This window comes from Neolamprologus multifasciatus, chromosome 13 (assembly GCF_963576455.1).
Source record: "Neolamprologus multifasciatus chromosome 13, fNeoMul1.2, whole genome shotgun sequence".
NCBI classification, from domain to species: domain Eukaryota; kingdom Metazoa; phylum Chordata; class Actinopteri; order Cichliformes; family Cichlidae; genus Neolamprologus; species Neolamprologus multifasciatus.
In genome coordinates, this window is record NC_140451.1 from 6,824,654 (window position 1) to 6,852,408 (window position 27,755).

General features: G+C 40.0%; 2 protein-coding genes across 6 annotated transcripts in view; one reads left to right on the top strand and one right to left on the bottom strand.

The window, feature by feature from the left end:
* b3gat2 (beta-1,3-glucuronyltransferase 2 (glucuronosyltransferase S)) overlaps positions 1 to 24,174 on the top strand; it is an 85,467-nt gene extending 61,293 nt beyond the window's left edge. Inside the window, exons 3-4 of one of the 2 annotated variants that reach the window (XR_014877600.1) lie at positions 7,198 to 13,524; positions 13,633 to 17,273. Coding sequence is in view for 1 of the 2 variants with exons in the window: in XM_085182908.1 (XP_085039034.1) it covers positions 7,198 to 7,346; positions 20,510 to 20,596 (236 nt within the window). In the remaining variant the exon portion in view is untranslated. Of the gene's footprint in view, positions 1 to 7,197; positions 13,525 to 13,632; positions 17,274 to 20,509 lie in introns of those variants that run through there. The other variant, XM_085182908.1, reaches the window with a different exon arrangement.
* The window catches only part of LOC146504938 (stromal membrane-associated protein 1-like), a 141,355-nt gene continuing 137,760 nt past the window's right edge, over positions 24,161 to 27,755 (bottom strand). For all 4 annotated transcript variants that reach the window (XM_085182895.1, XM_085182894.1, XM_085182896.1 and 1 more), the window contains one exon: positions 24,161 to 27,319. In XM_085182895.1, coding sequence (XP_085039021.1) covers positions 27,170 to 27,319 — 150 coding nt within the window. In that variant the 3' untranslated portion in view covers positions 24,161 to 27,169. The remainder of the gene's footprint in view (positions 27,320 to 27,755) is intronic.

Genomic DNA, 27,755 nt, shown 5'->3' on the forward strand with positions numbered 1-27,755 from the left:
TCCTGTCCACAGCACTGAATATGTGGCAGTTGGAATGACAGATTATTTAAACGTTGGTGAAATGGAAATTTTTACACTTTATGCATTGAATGAAATCAGTAGATGGAGCTTTGAGTGCAGCGCGTTGCTCCATTAGTGTTTGGCAGTGTTTGTATTGCCAGCATTGCCTCTTTGTGGGACTCAGAAATAGATTGTCACAAGAGTATTAGCCTGATGATACTATTTAATACTTTGGGACTGGCACGGCTGAGAAACCTTGGCCTGACCTGCTGTTTCTCTCTGAAATGTCCCTGTAGTGAGGAAAGAGATGGTGGAGAAAACTTGAATCCATTGGATCCCCAAAAAATCCATTGGTGGATTTTTTTTTCCTTTTAAATGAAATCATTGCTGTGGTCATGCTCTAATGCTCCTTTTTGAACAAGAAGTCCCAAATACAAAGGTGCAAGTGAAGCTGAATTAGGAATTAATTATTTTTGCAATTTTCTATAAAAAGACAATTTTTAATAAAAGTTCAAACAAAGAGTGATTGTGTATCACACAAAGGAAACAATGGAAACATAAGAAACACCAGTCGCTGTGTTATTTTTTGTATGTAGTGTGGTCTGACTATGATGAATAGATGTAATAAATGAATGCACAGGAGACTCACAGACGTACCCTCCTTCACTGTCTCCAGAATAAGTTTGTATGTAACCACAATAAATCAAACAGCAAATGTTCTTTTTTCTTGTTTACTTTTTCTTGTTCATGAGCTTTCTTGGTAGCTCCCCTGTCTGCTGCGTGCTGATGCATTCTTTGTCTTCTGCTTTTTAGGCTCATCAGGTGGCTGAGTATGTAATTTTGTTGTTAAAGGTACCCTGTGGAGATTTATTGTAAAGAATGAATGCTTGTTTACTCACCAGGCTGCATTTTGTGCATCCTTAAAAGGTCGGGTGATCACCTGACAGAATCAGTGAGACCTTTTCTTCAACATGATTGGGAAACCCAGTTTTTACATTTTAAATTTTTTTGTTTACCCACTTGTGTTCTTCCTCATCACAAGATCAAGCAAAACATAACAAATGTTCAAATACAGCAGGGTACCTGAGACAAGTCAACATTATAAGGAATATCGATCCTAGTGGCTCCGAGTGCTACAGTGTGAGTGCAGTTGTACAAAGGTTTTGTGAAACTGTTTGACCAGCGAGTGATGTTCAGCACTGCTACTAGAATTCTGCCTCAAGAGCTCCTGAGAAGTCAGAAAGTACAACCCCAACAGGGGAGTTGGGCCGAAGGCCTAAATTTAGACTCTTGATCCTTCAGTAAAAACAAATATAATGTCTTTAAAAGCTTACGCTGAGCAAAAAAAAATGTCTATACATGCAAAAGAAAACAGTTCTAACTTGCTTTATATGCAGGGCCCAAATAATGATGAACTACAGTCAACATTTTTCTCTCTCCAAACACGCTTATATACCCTTTGCTGATGGGCTTTACTTGCAATAGATACACAGTCATATAGGTCAGCTGGAGTGGGTCAGGTATAAAGTGGGACAAAGTTAGCACAGAGTCTGGACAACCTCCTCTCGGGCAAAAATGGCTCAGATAAGCTGTGATGTCCAGTGGCTGGCAGCAGGTTTAGGAGATGCCTATCATGTAATAGCTCTAATAGCTTATCTACTCCACCATTTATCTCTGTGATTAGCCTGCAGTATTGCACATGGAGCAGTAATGAGCCTGACACCAACATAACCTAATAACTGTGGAGGCGTTGCAGCACTTTCCTGTGTGTGCCTTTGTGTAGCTAATTTGAAAAAGGGAATTTGCCTGTGGCTTTAGAGTGATAAGTCGTCTGAGTGTTAAAGATGAGTTTTGTTTTACTTCAGTCTTTTTTTTAATTAGAAAATGTTACATTTCAGTTTTTCTGCTAAAATCTTCTTTTTCATTTGTGTGTTCCACAGAGGCACCAACTTGATAAAAAGGGGTCGCCATTAAGTCGTTAACCCTAACCTCCGATGGTTTCTCAATTAACTAGTGGATGTCCAAAGGTTGAACATCATAAAAAGAAAAGACTGTCAAATAAAATGACTTTTATTGCTTTCAGCATTTCAATTCAGTTTTATTTATATAGCACCAAATCCCAATTACAGTCACCTCAAGGTGCTTTATATTGTAAGGTAAAGACCCTACAGTAATACAGAGAGAAACCCTTTGGGCAAGCATTTGGCGATAGTGGGAAGGGAAAACGCCTTTTTAACAGGAAGGAACCTCAAGCAGAGCCAGGCTGAGGGAGAGGCAGCTATCTGGGAGATGGATGTGGGTAAGGGAGGCATGAAAAAGGACTAATGAAAGCTAATGATTAAATGCAAAGTCGTGTGTAAACACATAGTTTAGAGGAGAGTGAAGACGAAACACTCATTGCATCATGGGAAGCCCCCAGCAGCCAAGACCCATTGCAGGATTCATGGTGACCTGATCTAGCCCAAACTATAAACATTGTCAAAAAGAAAAGTTTGAAGCCTAAACTTAAAAGTAGAGCGGGTGTCTGTCTCTCAATTTCAAACTCCCTGGTTCAACAGAAAGTTGAAGGTTCTGCCTTCCATTCTACTTTTATATATCCCAGCAAGCACAAGTAAATCAGCAGTCCGAGAGCAAAGTGCTCTATTGTGGTGATAAGGCACTATGAGGTTATTAAGATAAGATGGGGCCTTGATTATTGAAGACCTTGTATGTGAGAAGGATTTTAAACTTGATTCTGGATTTATCAGGGATCCAATAAAAATAAGCCAGTATGGGAGAAATATGCTCTCTTTATACTATATGCTATATAAGTCCTGTATCGATACATTTATCTAACTGTGTACATCCGTGTGGATGTGCTTTCACTTGGTCTAAAGTACACTAAACTTACAGAGAGATAATACATACCAAACTCATTTGCATGTCTGCTGTTTCTTTCTCTGTGTGACCCACTCTGACACTAACTTACCTCAGAGGACTGCTGTCTTGTCTGCTGGCCATGTATCACCGCGTCTGGATAACTGCAGCCTAGAATATTCTGTTCAGCTAGAGGTGGCGAATGTGAGGGGAAAATAGAGGCGAGGATGGTGAATTACCAGGGGCAAATTGCCACACTGATTGCAAAGGCGTGCCACCCACTGATGATTTCCATAAAATAAATATTCAGTAATTATGTTGAGACCTTGTGCACAGAAGAAGTTTCTGCAAATATCCTCCTGTCACACGTAGAACTAGAAGCCTCTGTGTGAGAAATGCTTAAAACATAACCCACACTCGAGCTCTTTCCTGTCCTGACAGGCATTTAAGGATGGCTATAAATTACTTTAAACTGTACCACAGTGTTTAGATTTTTTTTTCATTGTGTTTTCCTTCACTTTCTGAGTCTTTTTACTTCACACTACACCTGTAAAAAGTAAAGCCATAAAATATTTACAAGGCTTCTGGCTCACCTCAGGCGTCAGCGCGAAGATCTAACATCTGAAACCTGTGAACGTCTGTTTTCTTTTCCAGTAATAAAAAGAAATGCTATGTTTTGGTATTTTTCAAAGTCAGATGAATAATTTGCCAAATTCATGTTATTACTCGTGATTTACAGCAAACTGATGACACGCCAAAAAAGAGTGCTGGGAGTAAAATAAACCAGTAAAGATGTGGGCTGGAAAACAGGCTAAACAAGGATAGGTTTTAACATTGTGGCTGATGTTGGTGATCAGGTGTTTTCTTTCTTCAGTAAGGAAACGTGGCACACAGGAATGTGTACATACAGGTGCACAAAATATGGAGAACACCCTACCTAACTGCCCCACCCCAGTCACAGAGTCACTAAAAGCTTTATGGTGATAATGAATGGAAATTGAAGCAGCCAGAGCCTTTCGTATGTTTTTTATGAAGATAAAACAGACACCTGTTGTTCCCTGACGATCTCCTCCTCTCCTCCTGTCAGCGCCTCTCGTCAGCACCACTTCTCTCCCTCTAGCCGTTCAGTAACAGTTCCCAGATGAGTACTGAAGCAATAATTAATGCTCAGAGAACTCTTCTCACAATCACACACACATCGGGGAAAAGAATAAAGTTTTTTCTTTGATATAACAAAATAAATAAATAAAACAATGCAGACAAAGCGGCAATATTCTCTATGGAGAGTGAATGTGAGTTTCATATGAAATTTCATAGAGAATATTGCCACTTTGTCTGCATTGTTTTATTTATTTATTTTATTTTGTTATATATATATATATATATATATATATATATATATATATATATATATATATATATATATATATACTGTACATCAATCACTACAGCTGTCCTCCTCTGCTTGTCCAGCACAACTCTGTGCAATTGGTTATTGGTTATTAATATGGCAATCCCATTTCGACCTTGGAATTTCTAGACCATAATCAGCACGGATGTTCTGGCAGCCACTTGGTTATGGCATTCCATGTGTGCCCTGTCTACTAGCATCAGTCTGGCTTCTCTATTTAGCTCCAACAGATCTTCTGCTTGTTTATTTCATTTTGGAGATACTGCGTCTGTGATAAGTGAGTTTGGGAGAGAGTATTTGGCTCAGCAGTGAGGGGACATAGGGGCAGGTGAACTAATCTAAAGTTCAAGAGTATTCTGGAGCAAGTCAATGTAAACTTAATTCAGTTAAAAGCAAAAATAGAGTTGAGTTAATACTAAAACTGGGGCAGGAATGGTGCTCTGATCGCCATAGTTCTATAGATATAGAATAGGTAGGACATATTCATGTGGCTGAGGACACGTATAGTTAGATCTATACGTAAACACTGATAGAATCTTTGTAAATTTTACCTCTGTACATCACCACAGTGTATTTTAATTATACAGCCTTTCAGCATCAAATGAAGGGGTTTATGAAAATTACGATGAACTGTTTAGAAATTACAGACATTTCACCTATTTTTAGAGTTTCAAACTCTAACATGCTAAACATAATTTTTAAGACTTGGATGAAAATCCTTTGTGATCAATGACTGCATGAAGTCAGAACTGCTGAGTTTCCTCTGTTGAGATGCCCTGCCGGGCCTTTACTGCAGGCGCCTTCAGCTGCTGCATGTTTGTGGGTCTCTCTGCCTTCAGTTTTGCACCTTGCTGTAAACCCTTATTGCTAAAGGCATCTCTTGATTGTGGATGATGGCACACCTACCTCGTTGAGAGTATTCTTTACCTGGTTAGATGTTAAGCACTGAGGTACTATTGCTATCTTGCAGTTTGTTGTTTGTTTTATTCGCTCCAGTGTCCAGTTACGGTCGCAGCAGATGGCCCCGCCCCTCCCTGAGCCTGGTTCTGCGGGAGGTTTCTTCCTGTTAAAAGGAGTTTTTCCTTCCCACTGTCACCAAAGTGCTTGTTCATAGGGGGTCATATGATTGTTGGGTTTTTTTTCTCAATATATCAATGTATGTGTGTGAATGGGTGGATGACTGGATGTGTAAAGTGCTTTGGGGTCCTTAGGGACTAGTAAAGCGCTATACAAATACAGGCCATTTACCATTTATGTATTATTGTAGGGTCTACCTTACAATATAAAGCACCTTGAGGCAACTGAATTGAATTGAATTGAGCAAATGTCAGTGTGTTATACATCCTTAGTTCATCTTCATGGAGTAAATGAGTTAGGAAGTGGCAGTGGACGGGCAATCAAGCCATTAATGTCTCTTTAACTTGTATGTTCATAGTAAGTAATGAATTTTAAAACAGGCTCCTATTTTCATGTCCGCATGTGTAAGTAAACAACTTTAGCTTAGTCACTCAGTCTTCTATTGCTGTTTCTGTCTGCTACAACAGATAGAAAGAAAATGATTTTTTTAACCAGCACAGTAGAGGTAGCTTTAGGCTGCACGGTGGCATCGTAAAGGGAAATAACATCGAAGACAGGAAGTAGTAGAACGCATTCGTCTTCTGTGGAAAGTTAAGAAAGCATTTGCCAGAAGCAACACACAGCTTAGAAAATTAGATTGAAATTGAGACCATACTACTTGCATTATAGGATTTCATCTGGGAATTAATATTCAGTATTTACAGCACTCACAACAACAGAGTGGTGTGCATGTGTTATGTGTACAAACAGCTAATCCACTCCTTTGGACCAGACCCAATCACTGAATTAAACTGTAGCACAGAGGTCAGTTTTGGTCCTGTGTTTTTGTCCATTTAATACATAACCATAGATATTCCGAGCTTACTGACAGACTTATTAGGTCAAGATTAAATGAAGGTGTAAATATCTTATGTCATTGTCTAGTGACACACCTAGCCCTGAAGAGGAGGACAAACTCCTGCATTAAAATGAAATACTGAGCTGAGGGCCAAATACCAGCGTTCTGTAACTTTGGCGTAGATCTGTTTTACAGCAAATGCGTTTTTTCAAAATAAAAATCCACAGAGGCCACAGCCATGAATTCCAAGAGCATCAGTTATTAAAAACTCAACGGTACCTAATGTGGCAGTAACGAGAGCTGACAGACTAACTGCAGACGACACTTTCTTCTGACAGTGGAAGCTCAAAGCAGGCAAAAATTATGCAAAACAGACGTCACCTTCAGACCTGTGGCTACAGGGTCAACAACACATCCGATGTGTGAATGACGTGTTCTCCACACACATGCTGCACAAGGTTAACTGCAGCAGCTGCAGGGATTAGCTTTCCTGTTTAGTTTGTCACGTTTGATTTGAGTCTAAAATAAAAATTTTGTGGAGTTATGGAAAAGATTATATAAAACTTGTCTCACAATGTGAAATACTTCCCAACCTTCAAATGTATTTCTGGCTGTAGGGCAGCTAATACCGTTTTCCCCCCGCTGCTGTAATTACATGGAGTCACACAGCCGGTTTCTCCCCACAGTTACCAAGTTTTTCTAATCAGATTGATTAAATCTGGTTTCAAGCCAAGCATTAATCCCTGCTTCTGCTCCAGCACACTGGCATCCTGAGCATTCTTCCCTCTGACATTCACTTATTTTCCTTCTCATCTACAGTACAATTATCACCAGAGAATGCAGACCCCTGTGGTAAATGAATTTCATATCAGCCATATCACAGTCATTAGATGCACTAATCAACTTGGTCATTTTCTGCTGTGATTATAACAGCCTCGTAATGTCCCTTTTATCCATGCTGGCTAGCGTCTTCATCCCTTCATCTTTGTCTTCTCTTCTTCCTCCTGCTCCTCAGGTTTTGCAGTGAATCTCCAGGTGATCCTGGCGAACCCGCGGGCACAGTTCAAACGGCGAGGCTCCCAGCCGGGGATGCAGGAATCCGACTTCCTCAAGCAGATCACCAAGGTCACCGACTTGGAGCCCAAGGCGAACAACTGCACACGGGTCAGTAACCGGGCATGTCTGTGTCTGTTGCAACAAAATGAAAAGAATTTCATTAAGGCGAGATAATGTGACAGAATTTAACACCTTCTACTGGGACCTGAAACAGCCAGTAAAAACACGTTCAAATATGCTGAAGAGGACTTTCCTAGAAATGGAAAATTTCCTTTATACTCAAATTTAAAGCAAAGATGTTCTTTTTAAGACTAACGATTGTCCCATCAGACTTTTGACCAGAACTCAACAACTGTAGACATGTTGAAGTTGGCGACTGCAGTGAGCTTTATAATACACACACAGGTAGATGGTCTGAACTGTTTCACACAGAAACATTTTTATACATTTCCTTCACTGCTATTTTACATTTTCTTCTCGCAGAATGGAGACGTTCCTATGTCAGTCCAGCTGCCTGCTGCAGTACAGTTGCTCACGTTACTCACTCATTTTTACCCTTAAGGTGTATTTCTCTGGTTTTGCATAACGCCAGTGAAAGTGTATTGGGCTCCAAGCACTGCCAAGCCTGAGATGCCTCCTACTCCTGCTAATTTGCTGCCATATTGTATGTGTAGACACTTACATGTAACCTGATCAGACACATTTTAAATGAAATGCAGAAAATGCAGTTCAGATGAAATTTTAATTCCATATTCAGACATTTTTACAAAATTAGTTGTGCAGTGTAGGATGAAGCTTGGCTGATTATACATAGGTATTATGTTTAATCCTGAAACCTGGCCCCTTGTGCAATTTTAAGTTAATGAGCTGATGTTACGCACTGCCTTGAAAGAATGTGCAAAAATTGAAAATGATTCATCAAATGATTATGTATTAAAGAAACCTCTTTATACAACTTCCTGGTCTCCAAAAAAGTCCATTCAGTTAGATAAGGCAGTTCAACGTAGTTACCTAGTTACGCAGCTGTTTTCGACCAGTTCAAATCCTGCCATAACCATTAGCTCACATGCCCATCGTAAGTAAAATTATATCACTAAGAGAGGGAAACTGGATTTATCCACTTAAGGCTGCGAGTTTTGCTTATGTCAGTGAAGACCTCTCTTAGTTCTTCTAGTCAAGACATTAATCCTAATATTGACCCTTATTTTTTGGCCCGTCACCTTCAAGTTCAAATTGTTCCCTGAAATATGTCTCAAAAACCAGGTGTCTAGTCTTAATCTTTACTAAACTGCTAGAATGCTGATAGACTGGACCTGATCTACAACAATCTGCGTTGGACCTGATCTACAAAGTCCAAATGATAACAGTGCTATATATTTGATATAGCTGTGGTGTGTCAGTATCTGTATCTGTTTAATTTTATCATTTATTTAATGCAGATTTCAATTTAACAGAGCCAAATGATCATTGATTAGAAGTGTTTTTAACATCCTGTGAGAGGACATTGTACTTGTTAAAGGCTGGAGAGTTGCAGTTCTCACCAATGACACAAGAGGCTAAAGAAAAAATGAAGCATTTGGTGTTGCACAGTTGAATCTGTGTGTCTCTACACCTTGAAGAAGGTGGAATCACAATCACTTTTAGGGAGCCCACTGGCTGTTTTCTCTTTCCGTCCTAAGTAAAAAAAAAATTTTTAATGTTTTGCTTTTTTTTCTTAAATGCACACAGCCTCAAGGTCACTGAGCAAACTTGGATTTTAACTCACACAATGCATTACATTCTTCTCCACTAAAGATGGAAAGCAACTTTTATTTTTACTCCTATATAAATGTTTAAAGTCCAAACAGTAAGCAGCTGTGCACATTTTGTGAAACTGAAGGACAGGCCAACATGTCAGGAGCAAACAATGGTATATCTCAATATGCAGTTTGTAAATAGGCCACATTCAGCCAGAGTTATCAGACTGCAGTGACCTGCACACTGGAGGTGAATGACACAGACTAGTGCTTAATAAAAGCCCAATTTATTTATCCAATTTATCAGTTTTAATCTAGCATGTGCACGTTTGTGTGTCTGGGGCACAAATACAGCCATAATAATAGTGACCATCACAGCAGTAACCATGGGGTATCCCCCTCCCCCTCTGCTATTGACAGCATGAGTCATGCTTTAAGCTAGTGGCACAGGCTAAACTTAGACACACACAGCCTGAATTGAATAGAAAGTGCGTTATAGCGCTATCAATTCTAGTTGTGTGCTTAGACAGCTTAGATCGATGCAGCTCATCTCAAATCGCCACAGCCCCTGTTGGCACCCGGTTTTATGAAGCCACTCATCCTCTTGACAACCATCACAGAGGCGCCTTAAAGGACTTTTTGTGACAAATGGATCCTATTATGTTTTTACCTTTCAAGGAACACATGAGCTTGAGCTCAACGTGCGATGCCTACAACTGTTTCAAAAAGTACCAAGTCTGCAAGTGGCATTTACATGCTCTCTTTGTTTTGTTTTTTGGGTGCTTTTCTTATTAACGGCTTAGAGACAGTTTGACTTTTCAGCTCCAGACCAGTCAGCAGTGACCACTGGATATCCATCACACCAGTGTTTGTTGTTTTTTCAGTGGATGAATTTGAGGATCAGTGACAGAAATCCTCAGATTCAAGAGTTATTTATTTGCAATAACTTCTATAGCTCTATCAATTTTACTCAATTTTATTGATCATTTTTTCTGAGAAATACATCCTGATAATGCCCACTGGGACCTTTCATCAGTACCCAATACATCAACAGCTACTGGCTGTTCTGTAAAATTGGGTTGTGGTGTTTATGGTTTCCCAGAGAGAAGGTTTTAAAAGATTCTGGTGGCCCTGTGATCTTTGTCCTCCCGACACCTTCAGGTTTAAATTAATTTCTTAAATGTATCGAGTTGTCTATTCTTATTCTTTACTAAATTCCTAAAATGATTAATTAGACATTTGCTGAACTCCATCACATTTTCAGTGAGGTTTACCTTGTGAAGCTTCACTGTTTTAAAATGTTTCTTTTAGTAACATTTAGTAACATATAGTAACCACTGTCCTTAATGTAAATATGTAAGAAAAATTGTGTATGTTTCTGTTCCGTGTCCTGTGCACTGTTTGTTTGTATATGTGTCTTTTTGGCTGCTGTTACAACCAAATTTCCCCCTTGTGGGACAATTAAAGGATTATTCTATTCTATTCTATTCTATTCTATTTGCATCGTGAGGACATCATTGCCTTTGCCAGATTTTATTTTATTTTTTTGTCAACAGCGGAGCCTCAAAAGGATCCACAGTGTGGCCCAACAAACATAATTAGTTTCAAATTCTGCTGCTGTTGAAGCTGAAGACAGTGAGGCTGTTGCAGAAAATGAAAGAGGAGAGTAAAACTAAGCAATCTGATGGAAAACATGTTGTAATTATCACTGACTTAAAAAAGTTTTATAGAGAATGTAAAACTTTTTTAAGTAAGTAAGTAACACATTATTAAGTTCAATGACTATATTAGAGTTATTAACTTAATATTGATGTTGTACTACATAAGTGTTGCAATTACCTGAAAAATGCTGGATAAAAATAAACTAAACAAAGAAACAAAATTAAAAAACATCTCTAACATGTGTTTGTACAAGATCAACTTAGTTTATTCAGAAAATGGGACAAAAACCACAGAGGGGTGTGTAACTTTTGTGGGCGGGGATGAGGGGCGGAAAAACAATACCAATGTAGCAATCCTGCTGTGCGTTATCTTTTTCAGTTACACAGGTATCGCGCTGTATCGCTGATAGGGATGGGAATTGATAAGAATGTAGCGTTTCTGATTCCATTATTGATATCAGTTATTGATTCGATTCCTTGTTGATTCTCTTATCAGTTGTCATTGGGTTCTCATTGTAGAATTCAAAGCTGACAGCACAAGATGAAAAAAAAAGCGACAACCAGAGCGATTCTGCTTTATAAACGTGAACAGGTAGAAATAGAGGCTGCAGCCTCAGGGTCTGGCTGCTGGGGTCGGCATCCACAGCGCTCATCCTGGGGTCTTGGCTAGCTTAGCATTAGCCTGGTATCTCGACAGATGCTTGCAAAGAAGTGAAGTTGTGTTAGCAGCATAATCCGGTTGTTTCTGTCCTGGATGCAGTTTTCCACTTTACCATTTATCTCGTCCTTTTGTGCAATAAAAATAAATGCCCATATCCATCCTCAAGACCAGGGCTGGGGAACTCCAGGCCTCAAGATGTCGCACTGGGTCAACACACCTGAATCACACCTGAAACTTCAAGACATGTTGAGGAGGTAATTTAGCCATTTAAATCAGCTGTGTTGGATCAAGGACACATCTAAAACCTGCAGGACAGTGACACTCAAGGCCTGGAGTCCCCCACCCCTGCTCTAGACTGTAGCTATTTTCCTCCTCTGACACGCGTACTAAAATCAGCTGATTATAGTTTGAGTGCAGGATCGAAAGGCAGGCAGACTAACAATTCCAAGGAATTGACTACTGGGAACCAATCTACGAGAACCAGTTCTCAGTTCCCATCCCTAATCACTAATGATTGCCTTGCAGTGTATCAAGTATCTCATAATATCGACATCATTATTATTATTATTATTATTGTTATTAAAAAAACAACTTTGTTATTGTGGGCAACATATTGTGTTTCTATTGGATCCCAGGTTACTCGGGATATGAATAATCCCACTGCTAGAGGAAATATGCACACACTCAGGTTAAGATTTTTAACCTGCAGTTAAGCGTAAAAGCACATAATTTTGAGAAAAAAATTGTAAATTACTTTTTACAGGAAGTATTTATGTCAACTGTTGCATTACTTTTAAAAAGGACTAATGTGAATTTCACAGGGTAAAAATAAAGGCTTGGCGTAAGAAGACTGCTGGAGAGAGAAATACTGATGCACCGATGTGTGGACTGGCTATAATAAATAAATAATAAATAATCAGTCAATCGGATATTATGACAATAGGATAATGTAGTCAACTGATCTCTATTGTCACATTATCCGATCAGTTTAAATAACAGTTTTCTTTGTTAATTACGCCACACATTAGCACACAGGTGTTAGTGAGAGTACACAGAGGAATCACAGCACAGGGGTCTCAGCATTTTGGAATTTCACACCAGCAATAATAACATCTCTTCATGAATGCTGAAATAGTTTCTGATTTGATGACAAACTTTGGTCACAAGTGTTACACAACTAAAGCTCAGATGATGATGATGCCTCCCTGTTGGCTTTCCTCTCACCCACTCTCACTCTCATTATGTTTGGTGGAGCTCTTGTTGGTAAGCTTTTAGTGCACTTTACTCTATTAATATTATTTCACTTCTCCATTACAGCTTGTTACACACAACAGTGCCCAGATTTTCCTGCTACAAACCGATGATGGTACAACTCAAAGACTTGTTTACCAGTGGAGTACTTTAACTTCATTTTCTTTAAGGCTTGCATTCAAGTACTTTTTATTTTCAGAAAAAAAATACCAAAAGCTGCTGTTTTATCCGAAATAAGCAAATTCAGAATTTAATCATTGTGGTTCAGGATATGTGTGTGCAGGTCACAGTGTTGGGTCCAAGTCCCTGACGGGTTATGGGTAAATGTTTCCTGCAGGGAATAGGATAAAGATCCCCTGGAGCTGCTGGATCATCACTTACTGCTGACTGCGGCTGCTGCAGACAGCTCTGTGTTGAAACTATCATCATCATTATCAACCCCATTACACTAATGGAGGCGCCCTGCCGCTGATATTAATACAGGTTATTAGCAGCCTGTGACATCATCAGTCATCAGCCAGAGCAGCCCAGAAAGGACGATGTGGTATCAGCATTTATCACGTCAGCGTTACAATAGCAAAGGGATGTGACATCATCACTCATAAAGTCACTCATGCGAGGCTAAAACGCGAAACATCGCTCAGGCAGTGCAGAACGCAGCGCGTCTCACACACTGTCACATCTGTCATATAGACACATCAGTAAAAAACGACAAGGCAACAACAAAGACTGGAATCTAAATCATGTTTAGTTTAAGTATATAAATAATACCTAGTGCTAAAAATCAAAAAGTAAAAGGTAAAAACTTACTGGGTAATACAGTTTCTAATCAAAAGTATTTGTAAACATGCAGTTTGACTTTAAAAAAAAAAAAAAAAAAAAAACTAGACTGACATAAATCTTTGCATAAACTTTTTACACTGCTACCTCTTAAAAAGTTGAATATTAAGCACATAAGTATAAGTATGTGTAAGTAAGTATAAGTATTTATGAAGCGCCTTGAGGCAACTTTTGTTGTGATTTGGTGCTATATAAATAAAATTGAATTGAATTGAATTGAATTGAAGTATAATATAAAGAAAAAGTTGCCTTTTTTAGCTTGAGGTGAAACTGTGGAAACAGCAAATGTCGAAAGGTCTTATGGAATAAAATTCCAAGTCATAACAATCAGTTACACAGTAGCTACACTCCTCTTCACTGTTGAGCAGTGTAGCTTTCAATTTTGCTTCAGTTTTGGTCATGATTTCTATCAGGATCTGTCACTTTATCACACAAATTAAGTTCCTGTTCTGGTCCTTAGATTTCACTAAAGCAACTTTGCATGATTCTGAAAGGCCCGTCTCTCTCTAGGTTTCGTTTAATTGGCTACTTAAACAGCAGCTAGCTGTTTTTTTTCCTTTTAGAGTTACATGAGGAGTAAAAGGTACAAATATAGTAGGAATGACCTGTTGGCTTCGCACAAATACTGGAGACAATTAGTTTCGACAAATTTATCTACCTGCACATGAAATCTCACGGACACATAGAGCCACAGTGAGTGTCAACATTAAGTAGCAGAGGGGGCTGTTAATCAGTTTCAGCTGGTTTGGTGTCCCTGCGGGGTGACAAAACAGGAACGGTTTTACAGTTGGAAAAACACGTGTTTTTCTTATTGGGTTTGCACACGTCTCAGGAGAGACTTTGGCCACCTCTCCTTACAAAAAAATAAATCCTTTATGCTTCTTGGCTACTGTGTGGCAACTCGTAGCTTCAGCTTTTCCACAGATAAACTGTCAGTATCTTGATGTTTAAAAATTCAGTTTGGCTTTGTGAGGAAGTAATGCATCTGAGTGAGAAGCACACCCTGTTTTTAGTATGAACTGTAATCATTTTGGGTCTACACGTTGTTATTGGTTTTATTGGTTAAGACTGGTCTGAACTGGTTTATTATTATCCATATTACTGGAAGATATTAACACTTCTACCAGCAGACACACCCTAACTCCAGCTCTGGGCACTTTGAGGACGGTATCTGGGATCAGACCATAGAACCTGAACGTCGACCTTGACAATGTAGGCCAGAAACACTCATCTGACGGCTGGGTCAGTATCTGGAGACGACTGTCAGGAGCTGTAATGTAGTTAGATCGAGAGAGTAACGGCAACAGACAGCAGTGACAGGACAAGAAAGGAGGGGGGATGGCGGGAACAGATGGAGACAGATGATAGCACAGGAGGGAAACGAGCTCGAGGAGAGAGAAAGGATGAGGAGGGTAAAAGCCTATGCAGAGAAAAGAGGATACATAGATTGATTGAGGAAGATTTAAAAAAAGAAAGAAGACAGGATGACAGGCGACGCAGGGAGCTATGGGGTGAAAGACTGCACTGCTGTCTATTTCATTAGAAATGGCTCTCAGCTTTCTGCCAAACTTAATTTTAGTGGCATTAATGTGGCTAAACACATCTCTGACCACTTCTTGGTCTGGCTTTTGGTGACACAATCCTTAAAGCATCTTGAGTGCATTTACAAATTAGGAATGTATTTTTCCTTTCTGTCGAGTGAGAGATATTTCAGATTCAATTGAATGTAAGAACCGAGCCTGGAAAAGCTTATAGACACTGGAAGCAGCAAGTGAGGAAAGGTCTTAATAAATAAAATCCCAAGTCGTGACAATCAGGTAAATTCTCTCCAAAGATCTGGAATCACTGCTAAGCAGATTTGATTTCAGTTTAAATGAAGTTTAAACCATTAGATGAAACTGATGATGCTCATTTCCATCTTCACATATTTTAGTCTTAGACTTAAAATTGAACAGCTTTTTGTTTTGCATGATTCTTAAAAGCAGCTGAATCAAACCGTTTTGGCTGCTTTCCATCTCCCTTTTAGGCAGGGCTCTTCTTATTGGACGTTTAAACAGCAGGTACGTGGGGCTTTATGTGTGAGATGACCCCATTAGCGATATCCCCTGTCGTTGGCATCACACAGAGCTTAAAGTGCAAAAAACATGTCAGAAACTGAGCCTTTAGAGCAGCCTGAAGTGTGAGTTCTTCGCTCTGGGTCTGGATTTACAAAGGCTGACATGATTATTTGAAATTTCTTGGCCATTTTGGCCAGCAGTGTGCATATTACAGAGAAGAGAGAAATAAAACATAATTTCAGATTTATTTGAAGACACTCCATGTTGCTAAGTTGCAAATTGAGTTGCAAAACTGACATGCTTCTTTTTATTCATAGTGACTTTTATAAAAAGCTGCCTTACTTTAATCCATCTGCAGTATGGTGCTGAATCCAAAATGAGTTCTCACTTTTTCCTTGCAGTGCCGTGATTATCTTTTCAATCTGACTCTACTTCACTCTAGTGCTCCCTTCCTAGACTTTTGTCACAGGGAGTCTGAAGGAAATTTAAAATCATTGTTAGCAGAAGTGACTCAGTAAAAAATAATAATAATAACACATAAATTGGTCTGATCCATATCAGGTAAATCAAAGCTGTGTCCTTTCTGTACAGCAGGTTCTGAAATACTGTTTTGTTCAAAACCACTGACATCGCAGAGGTATTTAAAAGTGTCGTTGGTGGCTGGAACCCTTTTTCTTAAAAATTTGTGTCACTGTTGGATACGAAGAGCAAAAGCTCCTGTTTGAAGGAGCAATAATTAGCATATAAGACATCAGGAGAGATGGCACTTAAAGAAATGTGTGTTTATTTAACTGGATGTTGGATTTAGGGGCTTGGCCACTTTGATAGGAGTCTGAATAGAGGCAGCTCACATCCACTAAATAGTCATTGAACTGGACCTTTCCCCTGTGTTGGTGCCTTTTGTGGTATGAGCAATCCAAGAAGTTTGAAATTCCAGTGCATTATTAGTCCATTACTTAGCAATCTTCTATGGAGCAGTTCTTTTTAAGGACCAGAGTGTAGGGCCCAGTGCTGATTGGAAGACACACAAAGTGCTAACTCTTAATTCATGTAAATGGGAGGAACAGTAAGCCAGCCATCTGGCTCGCCATGCTGGCCCTCGCCTTGGGAGAAGGCGACGAGACTGCCGGTCGTTGTGTCCTTGGGCAAGACACTTCACCTGTTGCCTACTGGTGGTGGTCAGAGGGCCCGGTGGCGCCAGTGTCCGGCAGCCTCGCCTCTGTCAGTGCGCCCCAGGGCGGCTGTGGCTACAATGTAGCTTGCCATCACCAGTGTGTGAATGTGTGTGTGAATGGGTGGATGACTGGATGTGTAAAGTGCTTTGGGGTCCTTAGGAACTAGTAAAGCGCTATACAAATACAGGCCATTTACAGGCCATATTGTCACTCATCTACGTGGATATAGCTTCCTTTCTAACTTTCAGAACTTTATTACCTGGAAGATTGAGCATGCATCAAGACAAAAATTAGCAGGGAATTTAAAAGCCTGAAAATCACTTGGAATATGAAACTAAAACGTTGTAGGGGATACGCAGCACATGTGGATGATGAAACAGTGAATGAAGGAATGCCTATTTATACACAAACTGAAAGGGAATTGAATGCAGGGGGTAAATGAGATGTGCATGTACAGGACAGGACACAGAAATAAAAAAGAAGTGAGGTTAAAAATAAAACAAACACAGAATGAGATAGAGGAGGGACAATGACACCAATCTATAAATTCAAGAAACTGGGAAACACCAAAATATTGAATTTATTCCTTGAAAAGCACAAAGCAAACAGAAACCAGAGGCTCAATAAGGAAACAACACCAGAATAGAATAATGAGGAAATAAAAGGTGTAATTCAAAGTCTAAGTAAAAGAAAACAAAACCTAAGCAGAAACTTTGAAATGAAAACAAGACACGCTGAACTAAACATGAGCACAGGGAGAAAACACTAAGGCCAAAGCTAGAACCTAAATTTCACATCAGTTCAGTTTTATTTGTATTTTTATCAAATCACAACAACAGTCACCTTGACACCCTTTTTAGAGTGGAATAAGGTAAAGACCCTACAATAATACAGAGAAAACCCCACCAATCAGTCAACACACACGAGAAAGCACTTGGTGACAGTGGGAAGAAAAAAACCTCCTTTTAATAGGAAGAAACCTACAGCACAACCAGGCTCAGTGAGGGGCAGCCATATGAAGTAACCGGTTCAGGGCAAGAGGAGGAAGACAGGACAAAAGAGAGCCAGAGATGAATAATAAATAATGATTAAATGAAAAGTGGTGTATAAACACATACAGAGTGATAAGAAGTGAGTGAAGAAGAAGCACTCAATGCATCACGGGAAGCCTCCAGCAGCCCAGGCTATCTGCAAGGCTGACAACAAGAACCAAAAACTCTAAAATGGATACAAAGTAGAATCAAACCACAACCCAATACTAATAAAAAAACAAAGAGCTCAAGAAAAAAGACACAACAAATAAACCTGAATACAAAAACTTGAAGAGTAATCTAAAACACAACGTCAACGTACAAAAGTGAGATGAGCTAAATACAAATATCAAGCTCAATAAAACATAACTGAATAGATTTAAACTGAACTGAATAGATTTAAAATAGATTTAAAGAGTTAAAGGAAAATCCAGAAGGCTAAAGACAAGCAGGTTTGTGTGTCTGCATGATGCACCTGTGCACTTTATTTATGCAGCATACTACTTAAGTATGATAAGTTAGCATCCAACTTTTAATCAAACTCCATCTAACATGATGGCAGCCAAACACTACTGTTAAATCCAAAACCAATGGGTGACATCACAGCCTCCGCTTTGCTCCAATTGTGATCTGAAGAGCTCTGAAAGGAAAATGACATAAACATAATAGGTCCCCTTTAAGGTAAAAGTTCTGCTATATAAGTTCCTCTTGCTCATAGGTAGAAACAGGCCTTCCCCCACCATATGCTATTAAGGGAGAAAAAAGCAGAGAGCTCTCTAACCTGAAAAAGCTTTTTTTGTCTCCGAGTTGCCTGAGGGTGGAAACGAAAGCTAGAGCAGGAAATAGGACTGAGGTAAAACCAGCAGTAAGGCCATGGGAGAGAAAGTGGACTTGATGAATGAGGAAAACAGAGCGCAAACTGGGGGGAAGAGAAGAGTGTACGGGGAACAGGGAGCGCACTCTGGCTGCATAATTGGCACGCGCACGCACAGATACCATTTTCCCCACAGCTCTGGAGCGGCTGCTACATTAGCCTCGTTAGATATGCAAAGTGGGCCAATTAGCAGCTCAGTGTGCAGGAAGTGACACGTTCCACCTGAAGAAGCGCAAAAACAACGTCAGTGTCCACAGCCAGCAATAAATCATGCCTTTGTGAGTCACTGTGTTTGCAGTTTCGGACACACTTGAATTATGGGCTCATTAGTTATAAACTCGAACTTGAAACTATATGGAATGGAATTTGTTCTCCTCTCCAGGAAAATATCAATCTTTGCATCCATTGTACTGTTTTCTCACCAATATATTGCCGTGAAATTGACTGAAAACACAAGACAAACAGCTGCAGTGAGGTGTGTGCTGCTTTTGATTCAATCCATTTCGAGGTGTCAGACTGTTTCCTGCAAGTGGAATCCCTCCCCGCACACCAGCGCCATCAAATCCAACAGCAGGAGGATACAATGCTATCTCTGCTGCAGAGAACACAGACTTGTTTTTTACTCCATGGGGCATTTCATATGCAGATCATCGAGGACTGAAGGTTCAAAATGCATCTGCAATGAGTGGAAATACAACTGCACACTAGATTTAGACCAGTATATTGGTTTCATACTGACACTAAGAAGCCATTGAGTAGAAATCACCACTGATCTGTGTCAGTAAATATTGTACCTCAAATTTTTGTATTAAAATCCTAATAGTTTATACTTTCATAGAAGAATAAAAGGACAGTGATTTGTGCAGTTAAAAGGACACACCTTCCATCTCAGTAAAGATCAAAGCACCATGCTGCATGCATGTTAACTTAAACTCTGTTTTTTCCAACACCTAACGACCTTTTAGTTCCAGGGTATCACACAAGGCTTTCAATTTGTGCTAAATAAGTGATTAATAACAATTTCTGTCACTAAATCTAGATAATTCAATCAGATATGTTTCAAAAACCATCAACTGCACAAATACAGAGGAAACGAACACTCCGCCAACTCCAAGCTAGCACACAGCTACAACCCCCTGTGTGGACACACCTGTCAGTCAAAGCAGCCCCACCCCTAACTTTAAGTCTCATCAGTATCCAAAACACCAAACGGATTTGCGTGCAAGGCTGTAAACATGCTTTTTAAAATGGGAGCCCACAGGGATTGACTCACTTTTCGTTTCAGTCCCAAGTGGCCATTAGAGGAACTGCAAAGGCTACACCGTCTGCCACTGTCTCCTCATTTGCCGCTTAACGGCCTATTAAGTTTACAAATATATGTTTCGAATCAAGTCCAAGTCAGGTTCTGTGAAGGCTTTTTCTGGAAATATAAGAAAGCTTGTAAGAAAATGAACAGTGAGGCACATTATCAGACCACCATTGTGCAGCTATACAGGAGGAGAGAGGAGGGACAGAGCCCCCCGAGTAGAGTTGTTCCCACTGTCATACACTTATGACAGATTTAGCCCACTATTATTAGTTGACAATAGCGGACAGTTATCAAACAAAGAGTGAAACAGTATCAGTATCATCTGCTGGTTCTTTATTTTTTTTATATGTGTAATGGAAACTAATACGATACATTACATGTGTAGTTATTACGTTTGTTCTGATAGACTTGTTTTCCTGGTGATGTTGCATTTCTATATCTCAACAATAAAATGAGTTTAATGTACCCTGATATTTATTGTAAAACCAATCCCCCACCCTCATATTTTATATCTGTTTGATGGTTTGCTGTTGTATTCATTTTTTTTGTTATTGTTGTTGCATGAAACCATCAACGGGAGTGCGTTTCACACGACTGCCTTTCTTCTTCTTTTTTTTTAGTGCATTACGCTTTCTTTGCCAGCAGATTTTCTGATTCTTCCTCTTCTCTTTTTCAGGTGCTGGTTTGGCACACTCGCACAGAGAAACCACATCTCGCAAACGAGCCCAAACATCGAAAGGACACCGTCGCCATCGAGGTGTGATCGGGGCTGCCCGTCATCTCTTGGCTGAGACTTCCAGCAGCACTCTGCTTTCCTCTGCCTTTCGGGTTAATACAATCTGCTGGTGATGGACAGAGTCTCTGAGGAGCTGCATGATTCAAGACTCCTTGCTGTCTTTCAAACATGCTCTGTGAGAACTGGATAGCACCAAATACCTTTTACAAACTGGAATGACCTAGACTGTTCATTTCCTCGCATCCACAGCCTGCTGATGTAAAAAGTAAATGTTACTAGAAATGTAACATATCGTGTTGCTGAACTGAAAAGTGCCATGTGAGACGCATCGAATCATTGATATGTTTTTTTTAATTAACAATTCTGTGTCCTAATTAAAACCATGAAATTGTGATTTCATGGCAATTGCTAAAAGAAGAAAAGGCTTGTGTGCCGGATGTGAGGCATACTGCTAAGGTTTCCTAGTGTTAAAGGAATGTTTAACATTTTTGTAGGGATGCACTGATACCAACACCAGTATTGTTTACCTGTTTGATACTGTGTTCATGTAGCTACTCTGATAACAGCTGTCACACAATGCTAACCTCTCCTCTAGGAGTTGGCTCTCCCACTAGTTTGTGAAGTCCTGTTCCCAAAACTTTGAGTTCGGTGTTATGACTGTCATCAGCATTTTTGAAACCAGACATCACAAGCACAGCTGTGAAACTGAAGGACACTACATGTTTATAGGGTAGCTGCTTTTCAGTCCACAAGTAAGCCCACCCTAAAGCATATTCTACTTTATTGTTCTTGTGGACACTTATTGGGACTAAAATTTGCAAAATAAGAATTGTGTTGTGTTCATTAGGATTTAAAATGTGTGATTGAGATCATAAACTCATCAGGAACGTTGTTAGTGTGGATTAATGCCACAGGGCGAGAGGAAGAGGACACCCTTGGTAGTCTATTGAAGACTCAATTAGAAACAGCAACAAAGGCAGCAAGACAGCATACCCAGTCACTGCCCAAAGTCTGCAAATCCAAATGATATTAGATGGCCTTAAAAGGAACATCAGTTTGATGATACGGAGCCAACTGAGCATTCATGTTACAGGAAACATTTATTTGAATTCTGTAATTAAGCATCTCTGTTCTTAGTATTGGCAAGTACCCTAATGTAAGTTTGATTTAAAAAAAGAAAGAAAGAAGGTATTTCTGGATCCCTACAGTTTTGGAAACATGATTGTTTACTCAAAGGAGCTTGCAAAGAAAAGCGTCTGGACTTCTTTAGGTTACTTGAAGACGTTTCACCTCTCATCCGAGAGGCTTCTTCAGTTCTAAGGTCAAATGGTGGAGAGTCCCAGATATAACCCTGGTGGGAGTGTCCCCCACAGAGGGACAAAAGGACCCCCTGATGATCCTCTAATCGCCTGAGCCAAGGTGTGGAACTGGGTGTGGGTCCCAATCAGCCAGAGTTTCGTGTGAGTTCATTGTGAAACCTGGCCCCACCTTATCATGCGAATTCCTGAGGTCAGATGGCCCAGGGTGTGAGTGGGCCTTAAGGCGTCTGGGAAGGGATCTCAAAACTGGATTATAGATGGCAGAGAGTTGGTGTCGTAAACCACCGCCTCTGTTCAAAGATGGTCGCTCACAGTGGACATAGATGGCTTCTTTCACTCCTCTTTCAAACCATCTGTCCTCTCTGTCCAAAATGTGAACATTGGCATCCTCGAAAGAGTGTCCTTTATCCTTAAGATGCAGATGGACAGCTGAATCTTGTCAGGCTTGTCAGGCTCTTGGGAACAACTCTGGTTTGTCTGCATCTTAGGTTGAAACGGAGATGGTTCCTATAATCCGCTAGTTTCCTTGATTCCCTTTCATACTCCCGCACCAGTTGAAGGGTGTTCCTCCCAAAATGTACGGCAATATGTCTCCACAGGACAAGATTCAGCTGTCCATCTGCATCTTAAGGATAAAGGACACTCTTTCGAGGATGCCAATGTTCACATTTTGGACAGAGAGGACAGATGGTTTGAAAGAGGAGTGAAAGAAGCCATCTATGTCCACTGTGAGCGACCATCTTTGAACAGAGGCGGTGGTTTACGACACCAACTCTCTGCCATCTATAATCCAGTTTTGAGATCCCTTCCCAGATGCCTTAAGGCCCACTCACACCCTGGGCCATCTGACCTCAGGAATTCGCATGATAAGGTGGGGCCAGGTTTCACAATGAACTCACACGAAACTCTGGCTGATTGGGACCCACACCCAGTTCCACACCTTGGCTCAGGCGATTAGAGGATCATCAGGGGGTCCTTTTGTCCCTCTGTGGGGGACACTCCCACCAGGGTTATATCTGGGACTCTCCACCATTTGACCTTAGAACTGAAGAAGCCTCTCGGATGAGAGGTGAAACGTCTTCAAGTAACCTAAAGAAGTCCAGACGCTTTTCTTTGCAAGCTCCTTTGACTACGATGACCTGGATGACTGAGAACCTTCACAGACATGATTGTTTACTGGTACCAATTTCACACCCGTGCCAAAAACTGGTATCAGAAGGCTTTTAACATAAAATTAGCTTAGCAAGAAGACTGGAAGGTAAAATATAATTATTTAAAAAAAATAAACCCAGTAATGACTCCAAACACCTCCACACATCCTGTGTTGAATTTTTGCTCATTGTTAGCTAAACAGAGCAGAAACGGCTAATCTGATCCTTTAAGGAATCTGGCCTAATATCTTGCTAGCGTTCTAGCAAGATTACAGTCTTTGCTATAAAATGCAACATAACCCACTACAATTTAATTTAAAAAAAATTCTAGAGATAATGTAGTAACTAGCTTCAAATGTGTTTGTAGAGGCATTTTTGAACTTTAATTAGGGGCAGGCAATTAGCTTTCCTTCTCTGGTAGTTTTTATGCTAAGCTAGGCTCCAACTCTGTAATTAATAAAACATTTTTTCCAACCTCACTCTTGGAAACTGAAGAAAGTGTATTTCCTAAATTACTGGAACATTACTATTCTTCCCATAATTCCCCTGAAAACTTTGGGTTCGTTTAAAAAAAACGTTTGAATCCTTTTCATCAAAGTTTTAGCTCAGATTTCACAATAATGTCAGTTCGACTGCTGGCTGTGAAATGCCAATCAGATTCTGTCAGGAACAGCCGCCCCTGGTCTTTGTTTAAATTAAATCACATGAATGTCTCCAAGTTAATGCTGTTAAGGTTGATTGATACCTAAATACTATTTAATTATTAGAATGAGCTGATCATATAAACCTAATGAAGTGACAACATGCGTTTTCTCCTCCGTGTATATGAGGAATGTAATGAAGTTTGGAAGTGGCCCACATCAAGTTACAACACTCCTGACAAGCAGCCATCAATAATGTAGCATCTGTGAGCTGACAACAAAGGAAACCCATCTGTCAGCAGAGAAGGGAAAAGAAATGGAGAAGCTGGTATATAAGTGGTACAACACAGGCGGCCACTTTCACTGTTCTAATGTGCAAAGAGCTCTTTTCCTGACAGCAGTATTGTCCTGAGCACTGAAGTTTAAATGGGACTGTATGTACCGTTGTGTTTGATGTACACACAAGAAATAAAAACAAGCTTTATTATCCAGGATTCAACAGCTTTTATTTCAAATGACTCACTTGTAAAACAGGCATCAGAAAAAAAGGGAGAAAAGAAAGTAAAAGATCTCAAAAAGATAAAACCATATTTTTAGAGTCATTAAACAAAGATGATCACAGAAAATTTCCTGTATATTTACAGTTTTAATGCATAAAACACATCTTTTTCCCTGTACTAGGCACCAGAAAATGTAAACACACTGGAAATAAACCTGGATGACATTAAGTTATTAAGAATATGTTGTTATACACGTTCTCCCACAGAGTGCTACAGTTATTGCATGGCAGAGGGACCCTGTACAGACACGAATCTCTGCATCGGCGTTCGGCAGTGTGATCTGAAGAACTGAAGAGTAATGATGATGTAATGATGAACCCATCAAGGATTTTCATACAGGTCCACTTTAATCTTCCACTGTTCAGTCCCATTCCCGCTGCCAATCTAGCCCTCTGATTGGTCATCCAGGTTTATTTGCTGCAGACTAACTGTGCTTTTCTTGTACTACACACAACAAAACATCACACAGCGAATGGCGGAACGTACGGTTACAGCATCATACATGGAAGGACAAGTATTTTGGGTGTCACACAGGTCCAGAATTTCAAATAAAAAGACAGATTTCCAACTCAGTAGTTGGGACCAAACTGCCAGTTCTTCTATATTTACCACTCAACAAAAATCTGAGACGCAGAATCACAATCAACCACTGATACAGTACCTGCTCTGCTATTTAAAGTTTAGTTAAGACATACTGCTGTGATCCCAGGATTCCCGTGGTGATTTAATTTCCCTCAAGGCGCATGGGAGAGGGTGCACACTTCAACAACAAGTAATATTTTAACTGGGTTGGAGCCCAGTCTGCACTAAATCTAACTCGTTTGGTTTTAAAACACTTCAAAACATCACAGCGAGGCTACCAAAGGCACCCAGGGGACTGCGGGACCGCCCAGCAATTACTGAGACTTAAAGGGAATGTTTGACATTTGAAGGTTTGTGTTGTTTTTTTAATGCAGCCATCAATTTGAGTAACATGGACAAGTTTACTTTCGGTTGACAAAGTATACTGCATAATGAGATGTGTCTCTACACACGTATGTGTGTTTGTGTGTATAAATACATATAACGATGAAAGACATGTCAAACAAAGCATCGGCTTTGTTAAGCATTAGCTCTTTTAAATAACTACGCTAACTGTGCTAATGGCTTCTGTTTGTTAAAGAGGTGTATGCTCACGGTACTCAAGATGAAAGAGTGCAGTTATTGCAGTCTGTCCCTGTCATGTCGCTAGATAACTAAGCAGATGAGTCGGTGACCAGTTCCAGAAAATTCTTTTAGCTAGCACCAGTAGGTTAAGATTGCCCTAGCGCTATGTAGCAACTAGCTGAACGGAAAGATTTGAAACAGTTTTAAAAAGTCAAAAATAAAAATAAAAACTGAAAACTAATCTAATCAACACACATTGATGTTTGTCTGACATATAAGCGGATATGTAATAAGGATAAGCTAAGGGTCGAGTAACTCTGGCACCTTAATTGTGAATCAATTGCCGAGCAGCTAACAACAAACAATAACGCAAAGTCTAGAAATCAGGAAACCTGTGATAATATATTTACATTTACAGTGTGAACTGTTTGAATTGCGATACATTGGAGATTTTGCTTAACTTTAGAGAGACTTCAGTTGGTTTGTTTTGGTTGTTTTGGTTGTTTTTGAACAGTACCAGATTAGCATATCCGCATATCGTCTGCTAAATTAAGCTAATTGCATCTTAGCTTCAAGCTTTACAGCAAACATTAAGTTTTTTCTTCTTTTTTTTTTCAAGAAAATATGTACTTATATATTTAAACCTGTGTATGTGTGGGGGAAACAGTAGTTTTAGATTATATGTCAGCAAGCCCAAGCATAACATATTTTATTTCTCTAACTTTAAAATATTATTATATAATTATATAATACTTTATAAAAAAAAATGTATTACTATCAAAACAAAAACCATAAAATAGAAAACAAAATGGAACAATTTATGCTATTTAATTGTTTATTTTTAAAAAAAGTCTACCATAAACATAGAGATTTATTATGAACCTTGGGCAAGTGGTTTCCCAACTGAAAACCACTGGTGTAAGTCATCAGTACACTGTCTGCTGTGGGAATAAGCTGAACCCGCAGAGACTGTAACAAGACAGCTTGACTTCACAAGTTTCAAAGGGAAAATGGTTGAACTGTTTGATCATTAGTGCAAAAATAAAAGTAACACCTACTGTATTAGCAGGTCAGCGAGACCTCTTTTTTTTTTTTTTAGCAGAGGCTAAAAAAACCTTGAACCAAAGTTTTTCTGAGCTGAAGCATTGACCTCTCTCCCCTGAAAAAACCCAGGAGATTCACTTTTTTTTTCACATAAATACAGTACTGCTTGGATGATTATCTGCTACGAGGCTGTGCTTGCCCTAAAGGAGCCGGGGGGGGGGGGGGGGGGGGGGGGGGAGGAAGAGGGACCATTACAATATACAGTGCAGAAAGTAGGGAGGGGACAGGTAGCATAGACCAACCACAAGACAGCCATATCTACTGCAGATACTGAGAGACTACTCACTAACTATCCAGTTTGGTAATGATATCATCGTAGTATTACAGACACTTGGAGTTTTTGCTCCAGCAGCTTTGTTACATCTCTTTTGTTTTCTTTGTCTTTTTCCGACAACAACAAAAAGGAAATCAGAAAAGAAAAGGAAGTCAACTATAGACGCAACATAGCGGTTGCCGGGTTTTTTTTCGTTTTGTTTTTTACTGCTCCAATCCATTGTGATGTCATCTTGGCCCTCTAAAGGAACTGCGGTGAAGGTGTGTTGGGGCACACGGACTGTCCTTGCTGTATATAATCAGAGCTGTAGGGACATGGATTGGTTGGAAAATACGGGTGTTTTCTTGCCATGTCACTGCCCTCCACTCCCCACCCCACCACCTCATCCTCTGGACCCCATCCTCGTCACTTCCACAGCTGAGTGCTGAGGGTCTGGCCTGAAGGATGTTCTGATGGAGTTGCGGGCCAACCGGCCCCAGGGGTGCCTGATTGGCTGGAAGCAGCTGGCGCAGGCCCTCCACCACTCAGAGCCATGCCTGACATCTGCTGGGTCATCTGAGATAGAAAACAGAGGAGAAAAGTTACTGTTTGAGTTCATCAGAGCAAACACAGAGTTATTCTGTCATTTCAGAGCCTGGAGGTGGGTGTTGGGGTTTCTCCATCCTTTAACTCCACTTCCTGGCTTATTTCCAACCCTCTTTAACTTCCCCTCTGTTCCTAAATGCTCCCTGCCCTCTCTCCTCTCTTTTCACAATCCCTCACCCTCTTCCACATCCCTAACTCACTCCCCTTCACCCCCTTCTTCCCTCCATTCGGTCTTATCTATTATGAATGTGCTTTGGTGCAGTGCTGCTCACTTATCTGGTCATCAGAGAGCTGAGAGCGTGTGTGTAGGTACTGTGTGTGTGTGTAGTAATGCATGTGTGTCAGCTAACCAAGCACTCATCAGCTCACCGTTCCATCTTCTGCACAAAATGTGCGTGTGCACACA